The sequence below is a fragment of the Hydractinia symbiolongicarpus genome, chromosome 6 (genome assembly GCF_029227915.1).
Source record: "Hydractinia symbiolongicarpus strain clone_291-10 chromosome 6, HSymV2.1, whole genome shotgun sequence".
Classification (NCBI taxonomy): Eukaryota; Metazoa; Cnidaria; class Hydrozoa; order Anthoathecata; family Hydractiniidae; genus Hydractinia; species Hydractinia symbiolongicarpus.
Genome location: NC_079880.1, coordinates 9,364,871 through 9,379,239, shown reverse-complemented (window position 1 = coordinate 9,379,239; position 14,369 = coordinate 9,364,871). Strand labels below are relative to the sequence as shown.

The window sequence follows — 14,369 nt, the reverse complement described above, 5'->3', positions numbered from 1 at the left end:
TAACTTTTTTTCAGCAAATCAAATTGAGTCGTTTTCATCACGTGACGTAAACAAAGTAAATCCGCTAACAAAATAGACATTTTTTTTCGGCGACATCAAAGGAAAATGACGATATCACAGACACACGGAACTGGCGTATTATTATATAGATTTATTTTCTTTTGGTGTTTTAAATTAGTAGTGCGTTCGCCAATTAGCAAAATGTCCTCGAGAGTATCATCTTTAGGCCTATGAAGGGTAATGCTTTATGGCTTTAGCCATGTTAAAAATATTTTTAAGAATATTTGAGGCTTAGATTTAAAAAGCGTGTAGGACATGCATCGTTTTTTATACTGGAACTCGAGGCACCGCCGTTTCTGTCTGCCATCTTCGATTTTGACTGTTCGTCCGAAAGCTTCTATAGTCTGCTATGGAAAGGCAGTTGCCTCGTGGTGAAATCGCTTCATTCCTTATTGTTCCCCAGTTAACTTCCATATTTGGTAATGAAATCGAATTTTTTTGAGTATATTCTTATAAGAAAAATCTGTATTGCCCAATTTATCTAAAATCTCCTAATTTTTTTGATTATATTATGTTTTTGTAGGTATTTTGCGATGAAGTATACAACAATGCGAAAACAGGGAAGTGGAAGGCAATATGCAGATTTTTTGCTTCTGTTTCATCTATAACATTTAATGAAAAATAAATATTACATTACAGACAGAATTTTCACAAAGCCCAAGTTTTGATAAGGCCTCTGTTGATAACCTCAGGACTGCACAGTGGATAAATGAACATCCCTTTTTTTATTTCACAGATCGAAGACAGTTCCATTATGGGATGAAAACTAGTAAAGCATCGAAACAATACCTCAATCTTAATCCTATTCGGTCCAGGGTTTTCCAAACATGCTATGACCGATCAAGAAATTCTGTAAAGCATAATTGGTCCACCAAACGGTGACCTCATTTTTTTGCTTCGTCTATATACCTTTCTAGCATACTTTTCTTATAGATGTCTATGCTTTCTTCTAGTAGTTGGTTTATTTCCTCCTCGCTCTTACATAGTTTGCACATACCTTCTGGTAAATTGGTATTAGCAAATACAACTCGCGGGAAACATTTGCGCATCCAGAACTCCGGCATTATATGATATACTGCTTTTTAAATCGAGCATTCGCGTTTAGTGGCTTATGCTCTTGCTACAGCCTTGATTTGCCCATATTTGGGTAAATTATTTTTGTGACGCTTCTGCTGTGGCTTGCTTCATAGATTCTGGGGTATGACTTTCTGTTTTAGAAAAGTATGCTCACATGTAGGCTACTGCCTTGTAATGGTTGAAAAGTGGTTGTATGTCCATGTTTTCCTTCCATGTCATGAGTCCTTCGGTAAAATAATTATTTATGAAACAAGAATTAGGGGGAAGTTTGAAATGTATTTAGCAATCGTTATCGCTGGAAATAGAAAGTGAATCATAATATTCCTTCTCAGTAATTTTCAAAGTATCAAGTATTTGTGGTATTTCCCTTAGTACGCATAAGTCGTCACAAGAGGAGTTAGGAAAATTTAGGTCGAGATTTTTATCAATGTATTTTTTTATTTTGTCTAATATGGTGCACTGTTTCGTCAAAATCTTTGTTTTCCTGTTTTTGCATATATCAGCCGCTAGGGGTTCTGCAATAATAGTCCTATCAGTAAAAAATCTCCCATAATTGTATATACATTCAGACTGTTTATACTTTCTGCAAGACATGGAATGTGAATGCGTTTGATAGATCTTTACTAAAAGGATTAATTCGGCTCCTGTCGTTTTATCAGGTAAATAACATTTGATTACTTGATCCACAAAGGCGATGTATTGATCTTTACTCGTCTTTGTTAGGGCTGGGGCATTAACAATCCATACAAAAGAATGTATCTGAGCACTTCCACGAAACTGAAATTTAACTCTAATTGGATAACTTTTCATTTTACCCAGAGGACCATCAACAATTATTTCTTTAAAAAACGCTTCAACGCGCTATTAAAAGTGTCTCGCAACGAAAACAGGATCGCTATTCAATATTTTACAACGTTCCATGTATGTCATTGAATTTATAACATCCTCTGTTAATGTGATACCTTTCTAACTTCTTTTTAATTGAAATTAAGTCGTTCTAAGATCTGCACATGAAAGTGTTATAAAGAATGTGGGAGCCCAATCTGTTTTGCCATAGCTAAAACTTCTTGCTGGAATTTCTTCCAGTATGCCGTCGTTCTTTTCATAGTACTCACGAAGGAATACCTTGTGTCATTTGAAATAAATTCTTTACCTTTCTCTTTGAAATTTTGGCTTAACATGCCTGCTTTAAGTTGACTACCATTTGGCAACCTTTTAAATTGCAATATTTATTCTGCTTTTCAAGTTCATTTGTTGTAAAAGAGAATGTGCGAAAAATATGTAGTCCGAATCGGCCGAAAAATTGTTTTTGTAATTCAAGAAACGTTGATTGAAATATTTAATATTTACTGGTGGGTAATAAATATGGATATGCCAATTCTTCACAATTTTTATCATTCGTTAATGAGAGAGGTGTTTTTCCTTCTCCTGGCGCAATGATAACAAAAACACAAAAAGGTATCGTTTCGATGCGATAGATTTCTCTAATTTGCGTAGATCAGTAAATTCTGCTGGAATTGTGGCCACATCTAATTTGTTCCACACTGCTTGACATTCCTATGCATCCTTTCAGCAGCTTTTTATGAAAGGTTAAACATATATATTGTATTCCATCGAAGCTCGTCAATAAAGCGAAAACTCTTTCTTGTTCAATATTATACTTTTTTTACCTCAAATCGAACTACGAAATTAACATAGAGATTTCTATTACAACACACTCATATGTAACACAGACCCTGCTCAATTGCTTTTTTGAACATTTCAATCTTTACCTCAGACGAATGTCTGTTCTTCTTGGTCAGGGTTCTTTCGCAGACCACTTCCTCTTTCTTGGAGTTATTAGTGTCGCGTGAATGAACTTTCGTTTCAAATTTTGCCTCGCATTTCTGCACAATTTATTATAACTAGTTAATACATTGGTGGTATCATCTTGACCGTGTCCTATTTTATAATACTTAAATTCGTATTGAAAAATGCCCGGAAATGTGATGAAATTTTCCCGGAAGTATAGCTGCAAGTCGTATGTTGAGTCAAAACGAATTAAAGCCAGTGCTCCATCTAAGTTATTGCTATGAGAATCAAATAAAAAGTACAACTTTTCAGACTAAATTATTGCGCATGTAAAACTATTGACCATGAACAATGCCCCGTTAACAATATCTTTACAATCGTGCATTGACATTCTAATAAAATCTGTAGGGCATGCGGCACTTAATTGACCACAATCGTTTTTCAATAGAAAAACTACAAGGTTATTTGCGTAAAAATCGAATTCGCCAGGTAGATCACACACTGTAAACTGCAAATCGTCACCCAACACAAGGATGTTATCTAGGTCCCAACTCGTCGACAGTGATACGCGTTTTACGGTAGCTAAACATATGGCAAGCAGTGATTGCAAGCACACTTGGTTCCGGCAGTTTCACCGAACATTATATCGCCTTGATTAAAAGAACCTAATACAACCTTGCTAGACATAGATGAAGGTCCTAGATTTAATTCTATATCGCTAGCTTGAATTAACAATCATTTAGACATAGCTGTCAATTCAGATTTTGTTATGAATGTATTTGTTATGCGGATATAAAAAACATTGAATCTACTATCTGAATACAATAATTTCAATAAATATATTTTTTTCGGCATTAACAATTCAGTATTTCAGTTATCTAACGTTCTATTGTTCTGAAGGTCTATCTCTCCTGCCAACACAGAGAGAACGACTTTTGATGTCATTACACAGGAACAGTTTTGCGTCACCTAAACATGAAAATTAAATAACATTACAACCAGTCATAAAAAATGCTCTGCTAGAATGAATTTTGATCACGTTTATTATTTTTTTTTTATAAAAAAACCGTTTTTTGTCCTGAGCCTCAATTTTCTAAGCAAAATGCCATGATTTAGGTTAAAACTTTCTTTAACATTTTTTTAATTATTCTCCCTCTATTTTCTTTGTTTTGAGACAACTTCTACTTTTAATAAAAACGATTCCTTTGTTATTTTGTTAGGATGTATATTTGACTGAGAAAATGACTTGATTGTGTTGTGTTTTGAAATTACGGTGATTTTAATAACTGTAAGTGTGAATACAAAGGGCTCCAAAATTGGATCCTGGGGAGGCTGGGGATTTTCTTAAAATTTTCCTAAGATTTTGGGCTCATTTTCTCATAAACAATTTCCTTATAAAAAACAGTGTAATCAAATATACCTGAAATACTTCGGTTTATAGGTAAATATTCTATTCACCGCAGCACCAACAATTATAGTCTTTTGCTGTTTGTGTATGTGCCAAGTCTACAAATGCAAGATGTTTCACTTCATTACCACATATCTTGAAAAAAGTTTTTTTTGCGGAAATATTTTTTTTGAGCTTTGCTAATTTTAGGCAAATTTGCAAAATTAAAATGTTGATTGAGAATGAATTCTAGCGAAAAAATATATGGAGCGCCATAAAATTGCATTTGACAACACTTAATGATTTTGATTTTATTGACCCCATGCTGAGGGTTTAATTTGAGATGTGATGAGAATTCAATCAGATACCGTGGAATGAGACTGATACATTTTCGAAAAATTATTTAGAAAACAACTACCCACTCATACTCTCAATTCCTACACTGCCAGTATTAAGATTAACAGCATATAAAAAGGAAGCAACGGAAATTTGTTGTATTATTTTTTACAATAAACGTGGGATTGATCATCACCTTTCCCTTGATTTGGTTAGGCTGTAAGCATCTTTACAAAAATTCATTCATTGGCAGTTTGTTCATAAGGTGTTAACATTTTATCAGACCTCGAAGGTTCTGTGAAGCTGCAGAAGTTCACAAAATGGCAGGAGTACCAGGAGCAATAGCAGCGGTCTGTTAGCATTGCTGGATCTTTTCGTTTGTGCCTTATTGTAGAATTGGTGTTTTCTCGATAATTCACGAGGGGGCCGACTCGCTAAAAGTACCATGTATGTGAAGCCAACCACGGGCGTTTTTTTTAAATCGCCCGAAATGTACCTCAGGCGAGGTCATTGCTCTCATTTAAATTTTGTCGAAAAAAAAAAGGTGGTAATATTTTGTCGTTGTACTCTCAGTTTATTATTTGTGGGATTTTATTACAATTTTTTATGAAATAAATGATATAAAAACAGTTTTTTTCAGAGCTCTTCCACTACTACCGCTCGAAATTGTAAGAATGAATTATACTTACTAATATGGTAAAAAAAAATTGTTGATTTCTTAAAACGCTGGAAGTCGTCCGACAGATTTGACAGCGTTTAAGGCAAGTCGCCACCCCCGTGATAATTCGACCACCATTTTACTGAGCCTAGCCAAACAACACTTTCTTGCTATTTTGAATCAACACACAATGAGCTTTACACAAAAAATTAATTTGATTTGACCTTTTCGATGATGATATCCGTATTTATAGTGTTATTTGGCTGTGGCCACAACTGTGTACTAAGTTAGTTGCAATTGTGACTGGGGGAGGGTACACCACTGGACTGTTTATTTGCTAGTTGTGGCTGCATGGTGTTGTAAAGAGGGCGGGGGTAGAGTTTTCCAGAAAGAAGTGGTAGATACTCACATTCAATTCATGTCTTGTTAATAATCCAGTAACATTCAATCCCATGTATCTCCTCAAATTTTTCAGTATCAGTAGCCAGTAACACCTGCACTTGAATGCAACAACTGGACCGCAAACAGAGCGAACGTTAAGGGAAATGGCTACATTTTGATGTTTACCGAAAACATTGGAACCTTGTGATAAGTTTCCATGATCGATAATTTCTCAAAAATTGACTCAACGACGGATTTAAAGACTTTCCTTACCTTCGGGTGCGGGAATTCAATAAAAATACAGATTGCAATTCGTGGAGAATGCTTCTGGTAAAAGTTACCAGAAATGTTACTCCAGGCTGACTTCTTAGAACAGGTAAATGAAGTGACACATCCATATAGGTGGAATAGCCTTTTCTGAAAAAAACGTCATTCCAACTTCGGTTAAACAGAAGCACAGGAAACAGCTGTCATTAATACTAGACTGAGCGCTTAGTACAGGTAATCCGTGTCGCACATGAGCATAGGCGTAACACCCTTTTTAACTGCATTTAGCAAAGAAAAATGTTGCAGCCAGACAGCTAAGGAGCTAACTAGATACACACAACTTTAACATAAAAATAAATAATATTGGCTAGGATAAAAAACTGTTTTGACAAACTAAGTAGTAGTAACTAAGGGCATCTAGCTAGCTGCAGAATGATCTTTAAAAATCTTCGTTCCTAGCCAAAAATACTAAAAATGGTGCGTTTAAGATTTGTACACGGCTAAAAACCGTGACAATATATTCATCTTAACATGTAAAAACATATAAAAAAAACAAATATTACAAAATAAAAAGATTTTAGAACACTAAAAAGGTTAAACATACTTATAAACCAACACTGACCAAGACCACTTTCACAACCAAAATGGCCTTCGTCATCATGTTCCTTCGTTGGCCTCTCCAGGCCGCCTAAATCTAAGATTTGGCGGCCTGGTTTTTGAGGGAATTGGGCCTTTTTATTGGTATCTTACGTGCGTACGATCAAAACAAAGCAGGTAAAACTGTCAATAAAACCATCGTATTCGTTTTCTGTGGCTCTTGAATGGAATCAGCGATTGAGATCACGGGGTAATTATTAGTAAAAATGGCGTGTTTAAATAATACATTCATTTAAATCACATAATTTATATTATTAAGTAAGGTTAGTAAATTAAAGTTATTAAATTATTTATGAAAATAAATTAATTTATTAAATATATTTTAATCAATAATAAGATTTTCGATTAAACAACTGCCTGGTTTTTAAAAATCGTGGAAAGATCAAAGGGACATCGGTAGCCATTTTGCGTGAAAGACAGACAGACGCACACTGGTATTATAATATAGATCATCTAACGATAAGTAGTTCAAATTTTAAGCCTACAGTTAATGCGTTAGGTTTGTTTCATTGTCAGTGTAGGTAACGTGGGTCGAAAGCTTCCCCATTTACGCATGATTTTCTGATTTTTGTGTGAATCATTTCTTCGTGGACTCTTTGTCGATTTCTTGGAAAAAACGAGCTTCTTTTTCCCAGCGGTGATAGAACCGATGCACAAAAATCCAGGCGGACAAGTAGTGGTTGGTCTGGGTGTCCATGTTCCTAGACATAATACCCACTTACCATTTACCAAACACTGTTTGTAGTAGCGATTTCCACCTAAATGAAGAAAAACTTTTAAACCTGTGCTATAGTCGATAAAGGGTGATTGAATTTTTTAGACGTTGACTGACTTTTTTAATGCTCATGGTGAAATATGGCGTTACTTATGCCTAAAAATGCCTTTTTCTTTTACCAACTTAACTGACCGTTAGGTCTGCTTATTTTTAATTCAAAAAAAGAAAGAAATGATAAGGAAGGCAAGGTAAAGGTAAAGTTGATGAAGGTTATGTGTTATTTTTAAATAAGTGAAGGATTTTATATATTAGAACCCTTTGAACAAGGCCGGCAATTATATTGTGATTTTTCGGTACTTTTAAATTACCAAGCTTGACAGGCCGGCAATTATATTGTGATTTTTCGGTACTTTTAAATTACCAAGCTTGACAGGGATGTAAAATGCAAATAAAAGATTCGACAATGGTGGCTATTTCATGGTGTTTTTTAATCAAGCTGATTGCGATAGAAAATAATAATAAACTGTTTGAAAGTTCATAAAACTTTGAAATAAACCTTATGTTATCGGAAAAAATAAGTCGAAATAAAATGTCAGTAAAAATACTAATCACATGGGCAACATCTGGTAACTTTTAAGTGATAAAACTTTACTAACTTTTCGAAAAATTGTTGTTGTTGTTTTGGTTTTTTATGTTGTTTTTTTTAAGGAAAGGCTATTTAAAATTTTTGTTTTGAATGTATATGCTTGTGAATTTATGAAATGTACAATACTTGGGATAAAGTTTAACATATTCTTCTATTTATATATAATATTTACCTATTTTTGAAGTACTTTCATTATTAACGCACCAAAAAGATAGGGAAAAAACTCAACTAACGAATACCGTTGATCAATTAAGGCGTGAGTATACAAAGAAGGTGTGATCTTTTAAAATGCTGTTAATTTATTAAGAGTTTATTTTAATTCATCAATGTATATATTTTTAGAAAGCTTGGATAATCTCTAATATAATAGCCGTATTCCGTCTGTCTATCTCTGCACAGACCCCCCCCCCCCCCCCCCCGAATTATAAAATGATGTTACGGAAACACGAATATCAAATGCGATATATTTTTGTCCACTTTGTTGCGACGGGTAAATTTAAAGGACAGGCGACCCCGTGGATTTTTCCACGGGCTAACGACTAGTTTCTTATATAATAGTATAAAAATTATTAAGAAAAATAAAGTTTGAAGGTTTAATAGACATGAATAAAAAGCGACCCTTTCCTACAAATGAGATCCCATTTACAGCACAGCTAGGTTTTCATATTTGCTGTTTACTTTTTTGCGATTACAGAAAATCTATCTAAAAACGATTTTTTAATTTTTTCTTGATTTTTTTTTACTTTTGGAGAAACTTATCATAACTCGCCTTCTACTCAAACTTCAAAATAAAATAAAAATCGTGTTTAGATCAAACACTACGCTAGAGGAGCTCTCCGCCCCAGAGTCTTTATAGTTTTGTAAATGAGGTTTGAAACTCACGAATTATGCTCTTCAAAAACGAACGCTGTGAAAAAGATGTTTAAAATTTTTTACAAAATTTCTACACTTCTACATAAATAATTGGTCACTATGGTAACGACTATTAGCTAACAGGTTTTTTTAAGATCCTTTTGTGCCGCACGTGTTTGCTCACATTCTCAACAGTCGCGTATGGGTAAAACAAAAACAAATTGTAGAAACAAAAATCACAAAAAACCTGATGACTTTGAAAAGCATATTCTTATGGGAATTGTTATAGAAAAACTTCAAAAGTGTCTTTCCACTACAAAAATCGTTTTCCTCTTGGAGGCCGCTATCATATAACTTTGAGGAGTCAAAATTAATACCCTAGATGATTATGTGTGAACAAATATTTGATCTTATTACATAGTAAAAAAATGATTCATGACAATTTTTTTCATATTTGGAAAATGCCCTAACTTAAATACATTTTTTTAAAAAATATTTATGCACCATTAAAAAGATCTTTTTTTTTCCTATTCGATCACTGTAATTCCTATTCTCGCGCCTTAAAAAGATGAAGAATTTTGTTCAGCAAGATATATAAGTGCAGATTAGATAAAAAAATATCTTCTTCAAAAGACGATGAAATTTTGTACAAATAACTTCTATCGTTTGAAACATATTTGTAAGTATTGTACTGGTTATTCTGTGTAAATATTACTTAATAAACTAAACTAATAATCAAACGAAAGGATTCAGAGCTTTGAAGATCAAAAAATGTTTAGACAGTTAACTTTAAAAAGCCATTATTCTACTCACCAGTTGAATTGTTGTTATTAAGCGACGTAGAATTTTCAATCTTGTAGCCATTTCCACTATGTTTAAACAACACCTTGCCTGGCCTTCGGATTCGGATTTTTTCTGCCTGAACAACCTATAAAGTGATAACTTGTACACATTAATTCCTTTAATAATGCTAGTACAGATAAAGTGCCGTGTTACGGAAACACAAAATGCGATATAAAAAGGACGTGCTAACCCTTGTGATCATCCACGGGCTACCGACTTGTTTATATTAAAGTTCTTGCTGTCTGTCTGTAAAGCAGGTTAAAAACCGAGCGCCCTGTAGTCAAAAATACTATCATATTGGAACCTATGATCATAGTAATAAACCTCGTTCAAGTGCACGAATTAAAGACGGCGTGGGAAATATGTACGACAGGCGATTCCCCATGGATAAAGCCCGTGGCTAAAAACGTAGAACTTTCCAACAACGTGTAATACTTATTAAGGTCATAAATTGCGCATTTTTATAAATACTCTGATAATTAACTGTATGTGTTGTATACAATCACAAATAAACCCACCCATGTCGGTTTTGTTATTTATTGCGAGTTTAATTCTTTTGTAATTTCTTCTCATAACAAAATGATTACTGTTTTATCACGCAACACTTTTTAAATCAATACACAAGTCTAAGAAAGACATTGCATTGCAACTTAAAGAACATGCGTCTGAGTATTTTTTAAGAAGTTTAAAAGTTGATATAGTTTTTACCTGGTCTGGAACTATAAGAAAATTGAAATAGTTATGACTAATAATTACGAGCATTTCATTAGTTGACATTAATTTCTTCTAACCTGTGAAAGAGCCAGTAGAAGGATTACCCATGCCAACATATTTACGTGGTGATTCTCTGAAAACTGCTACAACAATTAAAAGTGTTTTCAACGGATGCTAATATAATATCGGAGAGAGTGATGTCACCAATTAGTGGTACTAAACTAAAATAAAATAAAATTATTCGGAGATAATACCCAGTTTAATGATAGAAAACGTAAATGTCTGACATCTGACGTGGCTTTTATTGCTGATGGAAGTTTGCCAAATCCATTTAAATTCTCCACGTGCCTACAAACCCGCAACGTTGCGAATTAAATTTTACTCAAAATAGGAGCTAATTAACCGCGTATCCAAATCATAACCTGTGTGATTTTCATCTCAAGAAAACAAAAAAATAATGTAAGTTAAAAAAGCGGGAAGTTGAAAATGAATATAGCATCTCGTGAGCAGTTGTTACACAAGAACATGTATTTTGTGCATTGCTTACATGAATGAGATATTTAGCTCCGTATTGGATCACAAACAGAAGTTACTATAGGTAAGCAATTTCAATTGATAAACGTAATTTTTTCAACAACCACAAATAAGAAAAAATTTATTTTTTAATTAAGCTTTCTCCTAATGGTGATAGCTACATAAATGGTTTTGAAAGATAAGAATAATAATGCAATTAAGGAAACTAATTCTTCAAAACCTTGTGACTGCATATTTAAAATGTCATTTTAAAGCATTTTGATGTTTGTTATAACATTTTGACAAATTAGCGCGCAAGGGGGAGGCTAAACACTAATGTGACCACATCAGTACAAGTCATTTATTCCCCTACAAGTAAATTAAATCGTAATTTTATAAATAATGGCCGTGATCAAAAGTGAAAAAGCAGATCAGGTGTTGTTCCAACAAAATGTAAACTCACTTCAAAACACAAGGTGTGCTAAAAAATTATAAAATACTCTAACAACATGAAACACAAAAAACAGTTGAATTCACTTGTCCGCCATACTTCCATCGCCATTATTTCATGTTCAAGTTACTCCGCCGTCGTTTAGAAAATACCTTCGGCTAAACCATTTCAACAGGCGCACTGGCAATGGGTATCCAAATATCTATTTGAATTAATTAAAAAAGAACTTTCCCGCAAAAGCAACTTAAAAAACAGCCTATCGTTACTCCACCCCATCAGTAGCAATCACTCGATATTTTACGTTCTGCAGAATAAGTTATCTTTGCTTTGAATAACAACACAGGTTTCAATCGGCCGTTACCTTTGTACACCACCGAGAGAGTCAGCGTTTGTTTTTCCTCTTGATTTTCCTATCTATGAATTTGTTCTCAGGACCGTAATACAAAATAGTGCCACTTAAACCTCTTCTTTTGTATGGTTATGGCATGGTAATGACCTTTCTGGGCAAGGAAGAGCTCTGGAGATATATTTGTACGTCACTGAAAACTGCTTGGCAAAAACGATACCAAGAGATGACATCTGATAGGGCAGTCATAAGATGTCTTCTGGTTGGTTAAAAATAACTGTTGTGTGTCTGTTTGCTTAAAATTCTTAATGATAAAAACGAGGATTGTTTTAACTGAACAAACAGCAATGCCTAATATTTATGGCATTAATACATTCATACTTCTCTGCCTCATATTGCAAATTAATTATAACTACTTTTGTTCATATGTCATTTGGGCATTATTTGACTCCATTTTTCAGTTTATTTATGCGGCATTTGGATATGATAAAGTTGGTTGACTGAAACTACTCATAAAGGAGAGATATAATCGGATTACCACGGTCAACGTTATTGAGCTGGGCAGGTAGCTTAGGATGATAAGGTCGACGTTTTGCCTGGTACCATAAGTATAACGAACAATTACATGGTAGAGAGTGTTTTTCTCATCTGGTAGTCATGGTAAGGTTTTGGACATTCTCAAAACGGATTTTGACGAAGGAGCAATGTCACTGTTGTGCATCGTCTGGTTATAAAGTAAGTAAATAAGTAAGTAAAGGTAAGTCTTAACGTCTATGGGGATTCTGTCGTAACAAGTGGCTCTACCGCTAGAGATACGTATAGCATTGCTCTAACTTGCTTGTCCGCCACAAAAGCAAATTAGTGGTCAGTTGATGGAACCAAATGAGCAACACTACATTTGAATTGCGCCAGAGTGGGACTCGAACCTGAAACCTTATGATTACATGCCGAAAGCGCTACCACTACACCATCCCTGCTAAAGAGTTAATCTTAACAACTACGCAAAACATTTAAAAACGTTTTGTGTGTTAAAAGCAAATAATCCTTTTGAAATTTAATTTATACATGCCATTCCTTAAAATATTGTAGGGAATTTGAAATTTGATAATACTTAAGAAGTACACTGAAATCGAGACAAAATCGTGCTGGTTAAATAACAGACAAGAAGATTAAAGACAGTAGCAACTACATTGAAAAAAATTACTTGAGTAGGAAAGAAAATTGAGACTTGTTGGGACAGATTGTGTCAGGTATCTTATTGAAACAATTATTCTGTGTGTGTATGTTGTGCAAGTCAAATTAGAATTTGTAAAGTTTGTTTTCTTCTCATTAGCTTTAGAGTGTTTTTACACATTGTGATACAAGACCAGTAACAAAAAAATGCGTACCAATTTTTAAATTTTTACAACGTACCGAATATACAATTTAGCTTATTATTTCATAAGCAATTTTCTCCAGCTTTTTGATATTCCTTCCATTGTTAATTATATATACCACCATTTTATAAACATATTTTGATTTTTTTCATATCACCCTTTCTATACTATGATTTTGAGGTTTCTTTTAACTTTAAGGTTGATTTGTGTCTGAAAATCATAGCATAAATACTAGATTTGGCAATTTATTGCTATGGCACAGCTAAAATAACAATCCTTATTTTGGACATTCAAAAAGTTTTCAGAATTAAATATATGAACTGTAAATGAAATAATAATAAAAGCAGTGCAAGGTCTTTGTATTCATTTTTAACAAACCTTTGTTATACAGAACGTACCCATTCAGTATTGCAAAAAAGTGCATTCACTCAAAATAGATGGAATGGAAAAAGTCAAGAAGGTTTATTTATTTCCTTTACAGCGCGTTCTAAATTAAATTCTTTAAAGAAAGAATTTAATGAGAGTAATGCTTTTTTTGTCAAAATAATGAAAATATCACCATAAAATTTGACGAATATTTTTTTCATCTGAAGCGTTTTTATATATTTCTTGTTTTCCATGCATTATACAGTATTAATTTCGCAAAATAGATAAGTTTATAAAAGTTCACAAAAGAGTTCATTCTTCAATAATTTTGGCATTCCCGTACAGATAAAAAGTGCTAAAACCTGCAAATGAAACAATTTTGATCATGCACAAAAAAAAGAAATTAACTGAGTCGGCAGGGCTGGTGTATTTATATCGACAAACTCCATTCCAGCCTGCCTGGATCTCGTTAAAAACAACTGAGATCTCGACGAGGCGGGATTGGTTGCTTCTCATATGAACACATTATTTATAAAGTTTTGGGAAACATAGTGAGATCTCGCCAAAGTGAGGCGGCCTGGTCAACTTTTGGCACAAAGTAGGCCCAATTATATACGAAACCTCTGTTACCAATATGGTAATGTAATATTGTACACAGTTTTGAACGGTAACAATAAAAATTCCCTGTTTAAAAAACAATAACACATTAGTACTTAAAAAAATTGCTCATAAGTACTTACATTAATACTTGTAACTTCGTATGTGAACATGCATGAAAATAAACTGATAAGCCAATTTTTATACACTGCCTAATAAGCGAGTATAATGAGAAAAGCTTTTGTTTATGAAGTGTTTACGACATTGTTCACTGATGTTAATTGCTAACATCATTACAAAAAATTTAACACATGCTAAAAAAGCATCAATCAAACA

General features: G+C 33.6%; 1 protein-coding gene across 1 annotated transcript; it reads right to left on the bottom strand.

Annotated features, from left to right (window-relative positions):
• Positions 1-6,952: 6,952 nt before the first annotated feature.
• Positions 6,953-10,880, bottom strand: LOC130647523 (uncharacterized). Its single transcript, XM_057453407.1, has 3 exons — positions 10,462-10,880; positions 9,641-9,755; positions 6,953-7,372 (listed from the first exon to the last, which is right to left on the bottom strand). The coding sequence occupies exons 1-3, from the start codon at positions 10,498-10,500 to the stop codon at positions 7,110-7,112; spliced, it is 417 nt and encodes a 138-aa protein (XP_057309390.1). The 5' UTR covers positions 10,501-10,880; the 3' UTR covers positions 6,953-7,109.
• Positions 10,881-14,369: the final 3,489 nt, after the last annotated feature.